Source organism: Parambassis ranga, chromosome 5 (genome assembly GCF_900634625.1).
Source record: "Parambassis ranga chromosome 5, fParRan2.1, whole genome shotgun sequence".
NCBI lineage: Eukaryota > Metazoa > Chordata > Actinopteri > Ambassidae > Parambassis > Parambassis ranga.
In genome coordinates, this window is record NC_041026.1 from 10,719,607 (window position 1) to 10,736,473 (window position 16,867).

Genomic DNA, 16,867 nt, shown 5'->3' on the forward strand with positions numbered 1-16,867 from the left:
CTAGAGTTTCACACTCTGAGGTCAGAGATTAATTAATGAGCCATAACGCTCCCCTGAGGGACTTGAATCAGTCCTGTCAAGAAATTCTAAAAAGTCCAGCTTAGACAGAAAACAATTCTATTTTGTCTTTTCTATAAATATACTATAAATCTACAAATTTTATTTAACCTTTTACAAATGAACACTCTTCTTACTTGCCGTTACCTTTAACCTCATGCGAACTTGCTGGTTCAAACAAAACACACTGTGAATGAAGAATCATAAACTTAAAGCTGAATATGTGTGTTCTTATGCCAGACTGGAAGCAATGTGTTATATGGGCCTTGTTGGTGTTTGATGCACAGTATTTCCACATGGTTTGCCAGGACATTGGTTCCCTCTTAGCCACATGTGAGCCAGGCTCACTTAAAGCAGCCAAAACCAGAGTCTCGGTCTCCCTTTCCTTTTTTTTCCCCTCTCCACCACAAGATTTAGACTTCTTAGAATGAGTCCAAAACAAGAGAAAAGACGTTGTAGACTTATTTGCTGGTGCATTTCAAAAAACCACTGCCGATTTTATTCAATTATTTATGCTTCTGTGGTTTGTATTAAAGATGGTTTCAATTATGCTCCATCATGCTTTGTCTCTTTGCGCTGAAAAATAAGTAAGAAAAAGACAGCCGGCCTTCAAGATACAACTTCAAAGCTGTTCAGCAAAAAAAAAAAAAAATTGAGGACATCTTCATCTTTTCCAACCTGGGGGCACATTGTCTCCTCCCTGCTAATTTCTGCAATCAATAGCAAAGATGCTTGGTTTCAGTTTCCATCTCTGGATGCAATCTGCACACAGAGAGCTTTGGCATAACTTAAAAAAAAAGACAGTTTGCATCATATTTTGCTTTCATCTTCCTGTAAATTGTTAGATTCAGCAAAACATCCAGCTTATTTTCATAATCAGATTTAATATTAAGTGGAAAGTTGCTTGACTAAAACACTTCAAGAAACATGAAAAGGTTTTTTTTTTTTTGCATGTGGCCAACGTGAAGTGAAATTAGAGTCTAAACTTCAAACTAAAGACCCCTAAGCTCTTCACAATCATCTCTGTTCCAGTAACATGTGGCATGCAGCCTGATTCTGTGGTTGTTTTCTTTCCAAAATCGAATACCTCCACATTCAGTTTGAACTGAAAGGATTGTCTGTGAGGAATTTTGTATGTGTGTTCTCATTTTCTGCCGCTGACCTCAGTCAATTCCATGCTTCTTATGAAAATCTCCACATGCAGCTATGGTATATCCCGCTCGATGAAAATGCAAAGTCCCTAAGCCCCTGGGTTTAGTCAGGTATAGGTTAGCCTTATCAGCGTGGGCCCTGAAGTTTTACGATGATGTGACTGAGCTTGTCATAAGTCTGGCCCGTTGGAGAGCAAAGAATGAGGGTGATGAAGATAGCTTGTCCCTCATGGCTCAGGGAAACAGGTGTGGAAACAGAGCTTTCTCTCCCTCTCAGTATAACAGCAAGAGGTGCTTTACAGAAGCTATTGTCTTACACACATATATGCATGGCTTCGCAGGCTTAGCTGGTGGATCAGTGACATCCAGCAGAGCGCCGCAGCAGCAGTTGGCTTTCACTACTCTGTACAGCTTCATGAAATATATCCTAATTTGGCATGTGATACGCTGTGACACAATGGAAACAAAAACAAGTAACGGTGTGAAATTAAATCAGAAGTGTTATGGCAGTTGGTGTTATTCCACTTTTATTTTGCAGGATATTTGAATACAATCATTATTGTAAGAAATTTCTTCAAATATAGCTATAAAAACAATCTGAAGTGATTTGTAATAATAAACGTCTGCATGTGTAAATCAAGTTTTATAACCCCTTTCTGTATAGCCTGGGAGTTCCTCCTTTTAATTATGTTAAAGTGGCAGTCAAACAGCATATTGTCCCCAAGCCAGCCAAACAAGATATCTTCATTATTGTTGATAGTCATGCCAACATCACTGAGAATCAATGTAACGTATTAGCCTGAGGCAGTGGGGAGGTTTGCTGTCTTCATCTCAGGTTCTGGCAGTAAAACACACTTTTCCCACCCACACAATAAAACTGGTGCAGTAGCTAGACTGTCACATACATGTGTGTCTCAGAGCCAAATGCACACATGTATACTCCACCAGGGGTGGGACGATACAGGTAATTCACAAATCGATTCTGTGGGGATAGGTAGCCCAGGATATTGACGATTCTCGATATTCAATATATTGTAACAAATTTGATCAACGATATATGATGATATATGTGACTGAAAAAGAAAAAATACCCATAATTTTTTTAAGCAAATCTTATGCATTTATTAATGCTAACATTTTCAACATTGTGCAAAGAATGCTTTTGCATAAATTTAAATTTGAAAACTTTATTAGTCTCACAATGGGGAAATTGCTTAAGGCAGCCCAGCAAAGAGTGCCATACACCAGTGAGTACACTGGAGGCTATGCAGGTAAAGTGTCTTGCCCAAGGACATACAACAGTGACTAGGGAGGAGTTGGGATTGAACCACCAACCTTCTGGTTACTGGACAACCCTGCTCTACCACTGAACCACTGCTGCCCTCACAGATAAAAGTGCATCTTCTCGCTTCTCTTTTTTCCCTTGCTTCTTCTCTGTTAGTTAACTTGTGTTCTTCCTCACCGGCCGCTGCTTCCACCACTTTACCCCCATTTACTCAAACAGCGCCCCCCGCAAACAGAATGGTAGATATTTGGTAGTGACTCGGACAACAGGTAAATTATCATTTTGTGGTGTAATAAAATATCGATATTGACCGTGTATCAATTATTTATTGCGACAGAATATCGATTTTTTTTTCCCACCCCTATACTCCACACAAAAATAAACAGTGTGACAATACTCCTTCAAATGTGGCTAAAAAAATGTGTTCTTCTTTTACCTGGTATTGAAAGATGCAACATCTAAAATGTGCCTTCACCACCTTGTATACCCCCTCAGAAGGACTTTGACCTTCACCATCATATATCAAACATTGACTATGTGACAAAATGGGTCTGAGAGTGTGTTGGATAAACAGGAAATCCTCCACCAGACCGCCTCATTTAACAACCACTGGTGCTCATGGTCTTCAAGGACACACCTATTTTCCTTAACCTAACTACAGAATGTGTTGCTCATTTACCATTACGTTGCTTAGAGATATTCACCCATTACTAATGTATAACCGGCTAGCAGAGCAAGGTTAAGTGGTCAGTGTTTTCATCTCAGGAGGAGCTGAGAGATGTGTGAACATCATGTCAGACCTTCTGACCTGTTCACATCTGTGCTGCACTACTCTCAGCAGCAGCCATTTATAAATATGCCTGCAGGGAGCACACACACACAGCTACCGTGGAAGGTCCGCTGCATTGGCAAAGAACAAGGGTGTGTGCTAGGTTATCATTATGGATGTGTCATGGTGCGTTACCGTACAAGGATATATCCAGGGTCGTTTAGGGACACGCTGCACAACAGGCTGTTTTTAAGAAGGCAATGTGCAGCACATGTTGCAAAATGTTTGTGAAACAAATCAGTTCCTTGTGATTTATCTGAGTTGCTGCTTTCTGTATGAGAATTCCTTGGGAACGAAGTATAATTTGGCTGTTTGCGTGTAATGTGAACATGTGTAACCTTTTGTTTGCCATTGCGTGTAATTTGTCGGGTCACTGGAGTTCAAAGTGACCACTGATTTGCTCCGATTCAGAATTAAGATCTGTGAAATTATATTTTAGGAATTATGCAAAGAATTTAACAGACATAATCCACATGTAAGTATGTGGAATTGGTTGTAAAAGGCAGAACTGTTCTTCTAGTTTCACATGTTGTACATTAGTAGTGGACAGTGGTAATTGAAGCTGAGTACAGCAGACAGTTCTACTTAAGTCTCTCTGTGTGGGTGAGTCTCTCTCCTCTCCGTGAAGCCCCTGTCTCCTGCAGGATTGGGCTCCCATGGCCTCTCTTGTAGTAATTGAATGCAGGAACTGGGTGTCATTTGTCCTCTGTCCCTCTCGGGAAGGTACTCCTGCTCTGACAGATTTCCCACAACTGCAAGTGGGGCGACTGTGCCCCAGGAGTTTTCCATTGGGTCTCTCTCCCTCTCACTCTCTCTCTCTCTCTCTGCTTTTGTGTGAATAATTTATTTACTTGTGTCGGTGATAGAGCAGCGATATGTAATGTGGCTCAGTACTGTGGAGCTAGTTCAGGTTAATACAAACACTGTAATGACAGGATGTGATAAATACACAGCTGATGTTGTGTCAAAACAATGAAACCGTTTATTGTTTGAGTGTTCTGACAGTGTGCTCACACTGCCGCTTGACAGACGTGTCTCTTTATTTTGACCAGTTGTGGACTTTTGTGAAGCAAGTAAATGTTTTCATACAATGTGTGTTCACCGTTTTGCCTTTTCACTCAAGGCAGTAATGCTGTATTATGTCTGTAGATAACCTCTTAAATTACAGTTGAACTCTAATGCAGAAGATGCAGTCCTCTGCTTTAGGGTTAGGGTCAATTCTCTTCATCTATTGTCCCAAATAACAGATTTACTTTGACTTGACTTGGAATTAGGGTTGGGCGGTATCCAAATTTTGATACCGTCAAACGCCCTCCACATTCTACCCTGTTATACGTAAATACCATGCCGTGCGCCGTGCGTTCACGGCAGGTAAAGTGCATTTTCAGTTAATATAGTTTTTATTAAAACCTTTTAAAATGAACAGAGCAAACAGACTTTTTAAAAAAATGTTATGCTGGCAGTACGCCGTGGTATTAAAATGGTGTGAGCCCGTCCTGATGTGTTTTTGTTTGTTTTTGCAATTTTATCATGTTAAGACCAGCCTTGTGCAATATTTATGTTTATTTATTCTTGTCCGGTAAACTTAAAACCTGCCGGTCACGTTTTTCTGACAATTAAAATTATAAATGTTAGGCTCAGACGGCGGCACCAAACTGCTCTGGCTCGTCCTCTAAAGCGCAGCAGTGTTCTTCTAAGGGACCAGGTCACAGATGCGACTATAGCTCTCTCTCTCTCTCTCTCTTCTCCGCGCTGTCACATCATGTTCATAAACTTTATCAAACATTTCCAAAATGATATCGTCACTACCTGTATGCCCCGCCGGTATACTTTAATACCTTAATACTTTAATACCGCCCAACCCTACTTGGAATAAATATAAGCATCATGTTTCTCAAAGTTTTGTGTAGTACCTTTAAGGCTATATATAGTACAGTATGGCCTTAAGCGCTACCCTGAACCATTCTAGGTGTGCTTACTGCGAATGAGTGTGGATAAAAATTCTAGTAAATGGAAAAAAGATGTAAATACAGATCAGGAGTAGTGCACAGTATCATATGATAATGTGTTCTTATAGTGGAGCTGAGGTTGTTGCTACAAAGAGGTCAGCTTGTGAATGAAGTAAAAAAAAAAAAGTGAGTCTGTAGCAAATGGTCTCAGCTGTAGGCGTAACTCCACTCCATACTTCAGCTCTCTCACTAGTTCCGCATGGCTCTACAGATAAAGCAGATATCTTCTGTCACAGAGACGTGTGGATTGCGAGCCGGCAGAAGAGATATCGATCCTGAACCTCATCCTTAGTGAAAGGCACTGAACTGTAGCGCTTTGTGTAGCTCCAGTGGAGAAGAGGTGCCGCTGACACATAGACTCTACTAGTCCTCCTATATTTCAACCATCATAATCTTTTTTTTTTTTGTACTTTTCAATGTATTATTTGTAATTTTTATATCATACTGCAAATATAACAATTTGTGTATTCATTTATATTCATTAATGGTATGATGAAATGTTTTGAGAGGTTTAAAATATTCAAAAATGAACCAGAATAAACAGAATGTAAAGACATATATGCTATAACCATAATTATCTATCAATTGAAATTAGCATGCTAACTACCTAGCACAGGCATGTGGCTTAGGCAAATTGGACAATATCAGCTATAATCCATTATCAGTCATCCCCAGTGTCTCTTTTACCCTGACTTACAGAAATAGCACTGCCCAGAGAGCTATTTTTCTCGTATACTGTCTGCAGTCATTGAATAAAATATTAAGCACAGCCATAGCTGAAACTAGTAGTGCGTGGGTTTTGTGTGTTTGTACAGTTACAAAAAGCCACAGAGGTCATTAATTACTCAGAATACAGCCTTCCTATGAACCTCATAGAACTGAATGGAAACAAATGGTTGTGGATCTACTTTTCCCACCATATCTGGATTATTATGCTTTGAAAATGTTGCTGTCATTAATCTTCTTTTCTACTTGGTACATGAGTTGTTTGAACATATGACCTTAGGAAATTGTTTTTCAACGAAGATTTTGGTGAAAAATAGTGCGCTGTGACTACATCCACTGACCAGGAGGTTCCTGCTGTTTGTTTTAGTCTGGTATAAGAGTTGAGTAACATCCAGATGGTTCAGGCAAACACTGAAAATTATTTTGCCAGCACCAATCGACCCAGGATTGTTAGACTCTGGACTCCAACCAGAGCAATTAAAACATAAAACAGTGTGCTTTTGTTTGGAGCCAGTCGTGCATTCTGTTTCACACCATTGGTTCCTCTTCATAAGAGTGTTTGTCTCTGAGCAAGGGAGCATGTGTACCATTAAAAACCATTTGCTTGTTGTTTTCCTCCGAGTAATCGTTTGTCCATAAGTGCTGTTGCTAATATTTGTTATGCCTTTGGTTATAAATGTCTTTGATGCTTCTTCTAAACATGTTTTTATTTTATGTTTTAGTAATGCTCCATTCAGCGCACTTAGCCCAATGGCTGTTCAAAATTGGAATAAACATTTTGCCAACAGGCAGAAGTTTGGTTTTCCGTCATCAGAAGGCAGCTTACCTCCTCCAGCTAATCTACCTTGACATCCACCACTGATGTTACCTCCACTTACTGTACCTACAACACATGACCACCCTTTTAAACAGCACTCACAGTAAAGGGCCAGGAGGGAAAGAGCTGTGAAAATGAAGACGTTTCTTCTAATTTCACACTCTGCACTTGATCGTTAGGCTCTTATTATGCCCCATTTGCTTCCCTCCACTGGCTGTGATGAAAGCAGGGCAAAGAGGCCATGACAGGACAAAAAGGGGCCCTTCATCAAAACACATTTTGTTTGGGGTCTTTCTTAGTCGGACTCAACCCTCCCCCCCACATCACTGCCAACACTTTCTCCTGGAGTTTCCCCTGTCTGCATCCCTCATTAGTAGCAACCCCCACCTGTCTCCACATTCATTTTATTAAACTGTGATTGTCCGACGCTCTGTGCTCGCCAGAAGCAGGCTGTCTGCTGTTGTTTAATTGGCCCACAGCCTCCCCACTGCTCTTCAACAAGTGGGAAGGTCAATGGCTGCTTATGACCTTCGATGATGATGTCTGCTAGTACTGGGCAAAAGACACTTACACATCACAACTGCTTTAATTGTATGACTGTAAAATTAATGTATCATGTTGACAAATTGAAAAAATCTTTACCTCACATTTTGTTAAATATATGTTTGTAGATTTTTCCTCAGTTAAAAGAAAGGCCTAGTTATTGCTGGTAACTTTTTTTCCTTCCCTCCTCCTCATTATCAGTATTATTTTTGGCCACACATCAAAGTTTTCTGTTTTGGTTAGCTTTTGTGTTAGTTTGGGTCAAGCCAAGAACCACACTCATACTGATTAATTAGGACATGGGAATTACCATCTAAAGCTGTTCTAATTAGTCAAAGTGTTTGATAGAATGTGGGTTTGTAACAAGAGGGGTGACTTTCTTCTCCCAACCCGTCAAAATCTGTCAAAATCCTCACTAAGCGGGCTCTAATTTGAGAAATTATATCAGCTGTGAAGTGAAGAGTAAAAGGGAAGGAGGGAGGCAGAAGCAATGTGGTCAATGTAAAGTGGCTCAGGAAGGGTGAGAACAGGACTTGTTCTTGGCTGAGATGCTGAGGTCAAGGTCATGACCTTCATGGTGGTTGGAGTGCTTGGTGTTTAAAGCTGGTTTGATCCACAGCCAAGAGGCAGGAAAACCACTGAGGTCGCATCTGGACTCTGTATAATCACAGCAAGAGCTCCGATTCGTGTGAACGTGTGGAAGTAGAACAGAAAACCCAGAGTGAAATGTACTCCTTGATTTTTTTTTTCATTACATTGTTTACATTGATTACCTGTGTAATATGATTATGTCAGATTAGTGTGATTTTGTGGAAAATTCCTGTCGTGTTTCCTTCGTTGTAGTAAACGAAGCTTTCACTGCAGTGTCAATAACACAATATGGAGTGTGCTATGAATGTGTCCTATTACAATACAATAAAAAAAGTAGGACATACTGTCACATAAACCAGAGCCTCTCTCCTCTGCTTAGCGTCACGTCTCCAGCTTATATTAAAGAGTTACAGCTGGCTTTACCTGTCAGAGCAGGAAGTCTGCACCAGGAAAAAACAATGACAGTTGTTCTTTTTAAAAATGTGTTTAAAATGACTCGTGTTCATTGTCAGTAAAATGTCACAGGTGGTGGATGGTTTGTCACCCTGATCAAAATCTGATTTTATTGCATTTGTCACTTGTCTAGCTGCAAATGTTGTTAGCCTTTATCACGGACTGTATATAAAGAACTGTGATGTCAGCTGTGGGTTTTCCGATCAGGACTTTTAAAGGTTAGTGTAGAGGCTCTTGGTAGTACCTGGAGTCCACTAACTCCTCATCACTCCAATTGTAGCCAAGGCAAAAATGGTAAATTAAATAAAAGGTAATTATCTATAGTGACTAAACATGTTTTTTATTTTTTGCAATAAAGTTGGACCATACCAGGATGTAGCAGCTTAATCATTATAGCCTACTCAGTAACTCACCCAGACCAGTAAGCTCTATGGTATTTACTGGCAACCTTTAACAGCCTGAACAAGATCTAAATTTAGGATTTTGAAATAACTGAAGAACTATAATTATACAAGAATAATTTAAACAGCCCTAATGCTCTGTGTATCAGTAGACAATGTTTAGTAACTTGTGTGCAGCCTTGTCAACATTGGAGTATTACCTTGAGAACCACTACATTACAGACTTACTGTAATGCACCCTAGTAAAGTGAGTTATTAAAGATATTACATTTCTTCTCACCATCTAATCAATTAAATCAAAATATTGCTTAAAGCTGATTAGTCAGTAATCAACTGACACATAAAAGCATGCTTGTTATTGCTGGAAAATAGGTATCAGCAGGGCTTTATGACACAAACGTTTACAACTGAATTGCACCTAATTGAATGAATCAGACTATGTGCCTCAATTACCTTGTTGTGTTTTCTTCGTCCTTTTCAAAGTAGGCAAATGGAAAAAAATGTTAACTCGCTGTTTTTGTGTGTTCTTTATCAACAGTGGGAGGAGGTGAGCGGCTATGATGAAAACATGAACACCATCCGGACATACCAAGTTTGTAATGTTTTTGACAACAACCAGAACAACTGGGTAAGGACAAAATACATTCGGCGTCGTGGTGCTCAGCGGATCCACGTAGAGATGAAGTTCTCTGTGAGGGACTGTAGCAGCATTCCTAATGTACCAGGCTCCTGTAAAGAGACTTTTAACCTTTATTACTACGAGTCAGATTCTGACACAGCCACCAGGAATTCACCGCCTTGGATGGAGAATCCCTGGATCAAGGTCGACACCATAGCAGCAGATGAAAGCTTCTCCCAGGTGGACCTTGGGGGCAGAGTGATGAAGATCAACACTGAAGTTCGGAGCTTTGGACCTGTGTCAAGAAATGGGTTCTACTTGGCATTTCAGGACTATGGCGGCTGCATGTCACTCATCGCAGTTCGTGTTTTCTACCGGAAGTGCCCTCGTATAATCACTAATGGGGCGTTGTTCCAGGAGACACTATCAGGAGCAGAGAGCACCTCCCTGGTGGCTGCAAGGGGTGTTTGTATCCCTAATGCTGAGGAGGTGGATGTGCCCATTAAGCTGTACTGCAATGGGGATGGAGAATGGATGGTACCCATCGGGCGCTGCATGTGCAAGGCTGGGAACGAGGCAGTGGAGAATGGAACTGTTTGTCGAGGTACATTTTTCTCTTATTATGTTTTCATCTTATCTCATAAGCCTAATGAATGATTCATAACAGAGTAATAGTCATTAGAGGATTTTATTCCTGCAATGTTTACGTAGGTCTGGCAGTGAACTTTTTGCTTTGAGCTGTTCTGTTCATTACTATGCAACTGCAGGTTGAAGCAAGTGATGAATAGTCATGTAAAAAAAATATGATACATTCTGTGCACAGCTTATTCAGCAGAAGCCACCATCACATTTCCATAAAAAACACCATTGTCCTTTGCTATAACATGAGAACATGAATTATGGGTGTTCATGTGATAACTCCTGCTGTGGTATGATCTGAAAACACATAGCTGCTGACAAAGAAAATAGAGAGTTGCTCATGAGGTGTTTGGTGTTCACAGCTTCTAAAAAAGGAACACATGGTTGATCATAGATTTCCATCAAAAATAAAAGAAAGAAATACAATAAAGTCTAAAAATAAATTCTATATGCAAGAAGAGACGTTTGATCAGCTTTATCAGCTAATTATAAATGCTAAGTGTTATTTATAGCTAATTGGATAAGGCAAACATGCTTACTTGCTAGAAAAATACCATCTGAGAAGATATAATAGTACTACTATAGCTCTCCTCACCTACTAACATGACCCATGATACAAACTTATGTATCATGTCCAAGCTGGGGCAGCCAGCTGTAACTTATAGTGTTGGGTGCTTTGTCACATTCAATATGTCAGTGAATGCTCTGATTCATCCTGGACTCAAGGTTCTTCAGTTCTGCAGATCGAGGCAGATTGATTTAAACTCTTGTGTGTCACATTCAGTAGAAAATTATTAATATTAATAATATTCTAATATTCAAGTCCCTGATACTCTCAAAAACTGCACACATTTGCAGAGACTTTATCAAATATTTTTTCCCCTTTTTTTTTCCAGAAAAGCATATAAAATATTTCAGCTTCTCCCCCTCCAGAGAAAAAAAATCTCTCTCTGCAGCACAACTCTGCTTTACTGAAAGAAATCCAAAGAATATAAGAGCAACAATTTTGCATCCAGCAGGACAAAGAAGATATTTTTCAAAATTGCCTGCATTTTCCAATCAATTGGAATCCCTCTCAGGCAAATCGATTTGGCTTTTCAAAATATCAATACACCCAACATTTACCTGTGCCATGGCCAATCCACGCTCTGGCAGGTGGTATTTGGTCAACGTGCCCAGAGATCTCGATCACTTGAAACAGCATGACAGGGTGTGAGCCTGCAGACCGGAGCCCTGCTGATCCACATCAACACAACAAACCACCCACCTACGTTGTTAGATCGGTGTGTCGCTGCCTCTCTTATGTGTGCCTGTAATTACAGTGCATCCCCTCAGTGTCTGCGCTGGAAAGGGGAAAACATGGTGGGTGCTGCCCCGCAAACACTGCCAGGCCTGTTCAATGACTACTAATAAGGACAAGCACCAGCATTTTCCTTAAGGAATACACGCAGGCCAGTGAGAAGCACACAAAGATAGCTGGTGCAAGCATTCTGCTCTGAATCCACTTCCCCTGCATAATTACACAAATCTGCTTGTTTTCTGACCTACATGTAATTCACTGCATGTGGTGGATTGGAACATCTCTGGGGTGTCCTCAGTCATGGTGGTTTTTTGTGCTAAATGGGATTATACAATTAAATGTTGTCCGCTCAGGGAAGGCATGTTGATCCACTTCATCCTCGCAGCTGGGCACGAGACTTTCGGGCTGAAAAATACAGGATTTCCTTCCATTCCTGATCATACTCCTATTTTTTTCTTACTTTCCACACACTAGCTTGTAGGTCGGCTGCAGTAAAAGCCTCTCATGATCTGTTCTTTGTCAGCACCACCGTGGTTTCTGACAGATGCACGTATACATGTGTGCAGATTTTCACCGTTCCCACTGCCCCTGTCTTCCTCCATCATGTGACGCAGTGAGTGAATATTAAAGCTTTATGAGAAGAATGCATTATCTGTGAGTGCAGCTGTGGAATGCTGCAAATCGCTACACATCTTGATGGATTTTATGGCTCTATACAATAGTTATGAGCCTCAGCACAAACAATTGGAAAGTGTACATTTTACTCAGACTTCTATTTGAGAAAAAAAAACAAAACAAAGAATATTATTTAGTGTTTTCCTCCATTGTTCAGAAGCTCTATTTGAGGGACGGCTGCCACCAGTTCATCTGCTTTGTAGTCGTCTTCCTTAAACACTGAAAGCTGATATCGGTGCTTGAAGCTGTGGTCAGCCGTTGCCTTTCAGCTGCCAGAGCTTGGATAATGAATTGATCTATGAAAGATGTGCCTTTGACTGTTGATATTATGGAGTAATGAATTGATTTGTGTGATTTGCCCTCAGAGGGTTTGTAAGATATCTTCTTTCCTGGCATGGATTATGGAGCCACAGAGACAGCATAAAGCAGCTAAGATGAAAGACACTATTTGTACTGTAATATTAATAATGCAACCAATGCTTTGTTCCAACATCTCCTCAACTAAACGTGTAATTACGCATGTAACAATTAAACCCCTGGCAGGGATCCCGGCAAATAATTATGCTGTCATGAAATCTGTCAAAATATTGACAGTAGAAGGGGGGTGCTTACATCAAATTGCTGAGGTCTTTTTTTTTTTCTCCACAATTGTCTTACAAGTGAGATTAAGTTTCTTCCCTAAGAAGTGCTGGGAGCGAAGCAACCATGGCCTTTGAGCAGAGAAAAGAGAGATCTGATTTCCCCTCAGAGCATTGAGGAGATGGTGCACTACATCGACACATGAGGTCCTGTTTGCCCTTGCTGCTCAATCCAGAAAAGAAAAGCATTCTCTTCAGTGGGGCACAATGAGAGCCATGTTCATGGGTGGAATTGCAAACTCCCCTAACAATGCCCATGTGTGTTTTTTCAGTGTAATCTGATCATCTAACCCCGTGCTATTGTGAGTTCAAGGGTCTCGACTGTGGGAGCGTGGCTCATGTTATTGAGCAGCGAAGATTCAGATGGAGACAATCTTTCAGAGCAATAACAGCAGCTTGATTTATGTCTGTCATGTTTGTGTTAGTGACTGTATTTAGTGGGGAAAAGGAAAGCATCGTAAAACCAGCAGTGTAGTTTGTGTGGCCTTGTGGCCTAGATTTGTCGGGAGAAGAGTCAACAGACATCGCACAACATGACAGTGGATAAATATGTTCAACATATTGCACTTACACTTTCTTGGATTTGGATGCCTAAGAGAGGGATTCCAGAGATATACATTAGGGATGCACCGAAATGAAAATTCTTGGCCAAAACCGAAAACCAAAACTGAAGAATCCAAGGCCAAAAAACGAAACACCGAAAAAAAAATGTATTATGCCAATTATTAGTACCAGTGCATTTATGGCTATAACTGTGTACTAACCTCACTAAAATCAAGGCATTGCAAATGCACAACTTAATATTAATGTTTCAAAGAATAAAGCAATTGAAAAAATGTATTTAGCACATTCAAACAATGCACAATATAAAATAAAATAACTTAGCTTGACCCCACTCATGGGTACATTATGTGTGCGTTGTATTTAAATAGCGCCAGTGCATAAACATTTTGTCAAATTAAAAAAATGTCCTGCAGAAAATAAATCTGATAGTCACATATACACACAGTGACTAAGAATCCGACAGGGGTGTGGAACAAGTCCCAGAAAGAGATCAGGGTTGAGAAAATACACATATTTAAACAATACAGTTGCCATAAAAACAGACAGAAGACACAGTGATTTGCTGTGAGTGAGAACACTGATGTGCCTATCAGACACTGCCTGAACCTAAAAAATGTTGCTTGGAGATAACATCCTTACCTCTCCCACACTCTAACACAGCCACTTATTCTGAGATTTACTGTGGGAACACGGCAGATTCTAATGAACGTGCAGACTACTCTGTTAGTCACATGGATGATAAGCATTTTTCAGGTCACAGTGTGAAGAATCTGAAACAACACAAAGGCCTCTAATGTCAGTCTCCTGTGGAGGTAGTGCATCAGTAGATGATCAGAAGGTTGCCACACTTGCACCGGAGCAATTAGATTAAGGAGGGAAAGCTTCAGTCAAATGTGGCTGTAGATAAAGAGACTCAAATCGAGTTCAAGGGTAGGTGCTGGGCAGACATGATTGCATGGAAAAGCAGTGAGGAAGAGGTGAAAGTAGGAAATAACCCCCCCCACCATCATGAAAATCCCAATTATTGCAGCCTCTCAGTCTGGAGAGGTTTTAGGGATGGAAATCAGCATAGCACAGACAAATCCACACTGCTGCCTTTATTTCCCTCGATGCCTGTGTCTTTAATGGCAGCCCTAATTGACTAACAGTGCACGTGGGGGAACAGCCACGCTGATGACTGGATGGCTGTCCTCTGTGCTGGAACAAGACACAAAGCAAAACAAAACAAACACACCCCCTCAAGGCTTCTGCTGCATTGTGCATTGTGCAAACAACGATGAAGGAAATATTGCAGCAGCAGAGAGAGCGAGGGAGGCAGAGGCAGAGTGGGAAACTATAAGAAAAGAGAGAGCAAAATGTCAACAGTCTGCCCACACAAATAGGCATTCACATAATATTATGTTGAATTAAAAGCCACACATCCTCTCGTAGATTGATGGCTGCTTTAGCTGCTGTTAGGGGATGTTTAGTTAGGCATAAGGAATACAAATTAGTGTCTGAGCAGATGTTCATTACTGCAGCATTTGCCTGGTAAATGGCATCACATGACAACATGACTTATCTGCATCATAGACGACATCCCTTGATTTTTCTTTACTGATCTTTTCATTTAGGCCCAATAAAGGGCTTGTGATGTGTGTTTGATAGAAGCGGCCTCTTTGGTCTGTACACCCTGTAGGATGTTGTAACAGCAGGAGGAGAGCAGGCAAGCTTTAAGACATGTCATTCTGTCCGCGGAGGCCCCAGGGAACATTCAGGAGTCTTTATTCCCTCTTCCCCACTGAGATGGGATTTCAGTATGGCCAGGTGCTTTTTTTTCCCTCAGTCTGCGGTCTTTCTATTTCTTTGTCCGTTCTGCAGCCGGCACACAACTGTAGAGCAGGAAGAGCTTCTAACGAGAGAAAAGGGAGTAAAAAACTGGAGTTAGACAGTGTGTAATATAGTGAGCGCATGAATCACATAACTTTAAGCAGCCATGTGTGTACACAGGGACATTGTATACCATCCACTTCATCATCCTCATTTTCACAGCACATTCATCATATGCAGATGTGATAACGTGACCTTTGATCCCTGCGAATCTCCCTCAACTCAAAGATCATGGCCTGTTAAGCCTGTAAACGTTTTCCACATGTTTTTGCACATGTCGGGCTCTGCTCCATATGCCCCTCTGTCACACTCCTCATTATCACACACCATCGTTTGAATCTCAAATTCAAGTCAGAATGACCTCTTATAATCCCACCACCTCTTTTCACATTATTGATCATCTCATCGACTGCAGAGGCTTCCTGCAGGTCTGCTTCATTCTTGTAACACCTACACCTGTCTCTGTCTCTGAACCTCCCTCAGATACCACAGGCAGTTATCTGGTGTTTCTCCATGAAAGCGAAGTAGGGTGACAACTCTGAGACCTTATGGTTTTGTTCATGATAAATTTGCCTTGGACTGGCTGTCCTGGAAATGAGAGCTGTGCGGTATACGGATCCTTCCATATGGGCCTCTCTTTTCTCATCAGGGACAAGGCCGGGGCTTTGTCAAAACATCCCCATGTGCTCTCTCTCTCTCAGATGTCCTCCACTTGTGTCCTGTTAGAGAAATCAAGTCGCTCTCTTGGCTAAGGGAGACTGATGGATCAAGCATCTGTCTAGATAACAGATGAGAAACAATCGAGCTCAGTGTTAAAGACAAGATTCCCTCTCGAGTATCACTGACCTTGTTTTCCAATGATGTATTAGAACTCGGTCAACACTCAGAGAAAATTGTGGTGTCTTGTGTTGTGCGCTGTTGACCTACATTAGAGCTGTTCTAAAAGTGAGAGGGGCGAGAAAGCTTATCCATTCTCCTGACTTTAGTTAGATGTGTCACATATGCTCTGCGGGCCATAGTGTCCGCAGGATGAGCCCACTTGTTCCCACGCGGTTAACCCCTTGTTTAAATGCTAAGGAAAGGGTTGAGTCTATATTCAGTGTTGCACTCTATAGTGTTGAAGGGTGTACTCAGTATGAATGTACCCATTAAGGGTTCTACTTAACAGAAATCCTCTGTTATTAAATGACACTTGTGGTTGTTAAGTGACCCACAGTCGGCATCCTGTTGCTCACACATATCTGTGGAAGCAGGCACCCAAGGTATCAGCTTAACAGTTGTTTACTGATGTCCTGCACTCTGCTGTTTTGCAGAGATTTTGAGAAACATGAGCTTACTTTAATGTTTGTACAATGACAATAACATTTTTAGAATTGAACATTACCAAGAAATCTACAACAGATCCCAGCTATGTAGCTAAATTACAGCTAGCAGGCCCTAACTTGCCCTGCATTGCAATCGATAACGTGGAATAGCTCTTGGAATCCTTAGATATGCTGTCTACACAGGAATCTCATTTCAGCTGCTGTTTGACATTGTCATTATCCAGATTTCAACACAGGGAGGCTGTCCCTGCCTTTGAAACTGACTTGTGCATTGCTATTAATGAGTATTTGTAATACAGAATTGAAGAGGGAAAAACATGCTGTTCAGAGGGTTGGCAGTTGGAATAGCTGAATGTGAAACACTTTGAGTAAGTCC

At 41.0% G+C, this 16,867-nt stretch overlaps 1 protein-coding gene across 3 annotated transcripts in view; it reads left to right on the plus strand.

Moving 5' to 3' along the window:
- The window catches only part of ephb2b (eph receptor B2b), a 115,846-nt gene that overhangs the window by 43,392 nt on the left and 55,587 nt on the right, over positions 1-16,867 (plus strand). For all 3 annotated transcript variants that reach the window (XM_028405031.1, XM_028405030.1, XM_028405027.1), the window contains exon 3: positions 9,401-10,085. In XM_028405031.1, the coding sequence (XP_028260832.1) occupies positions 9,401-10,085 (685 nt within the window). The remainder of the gene's footprint in view (positions 1-9,400; positions 10,086-16,867) is intronic.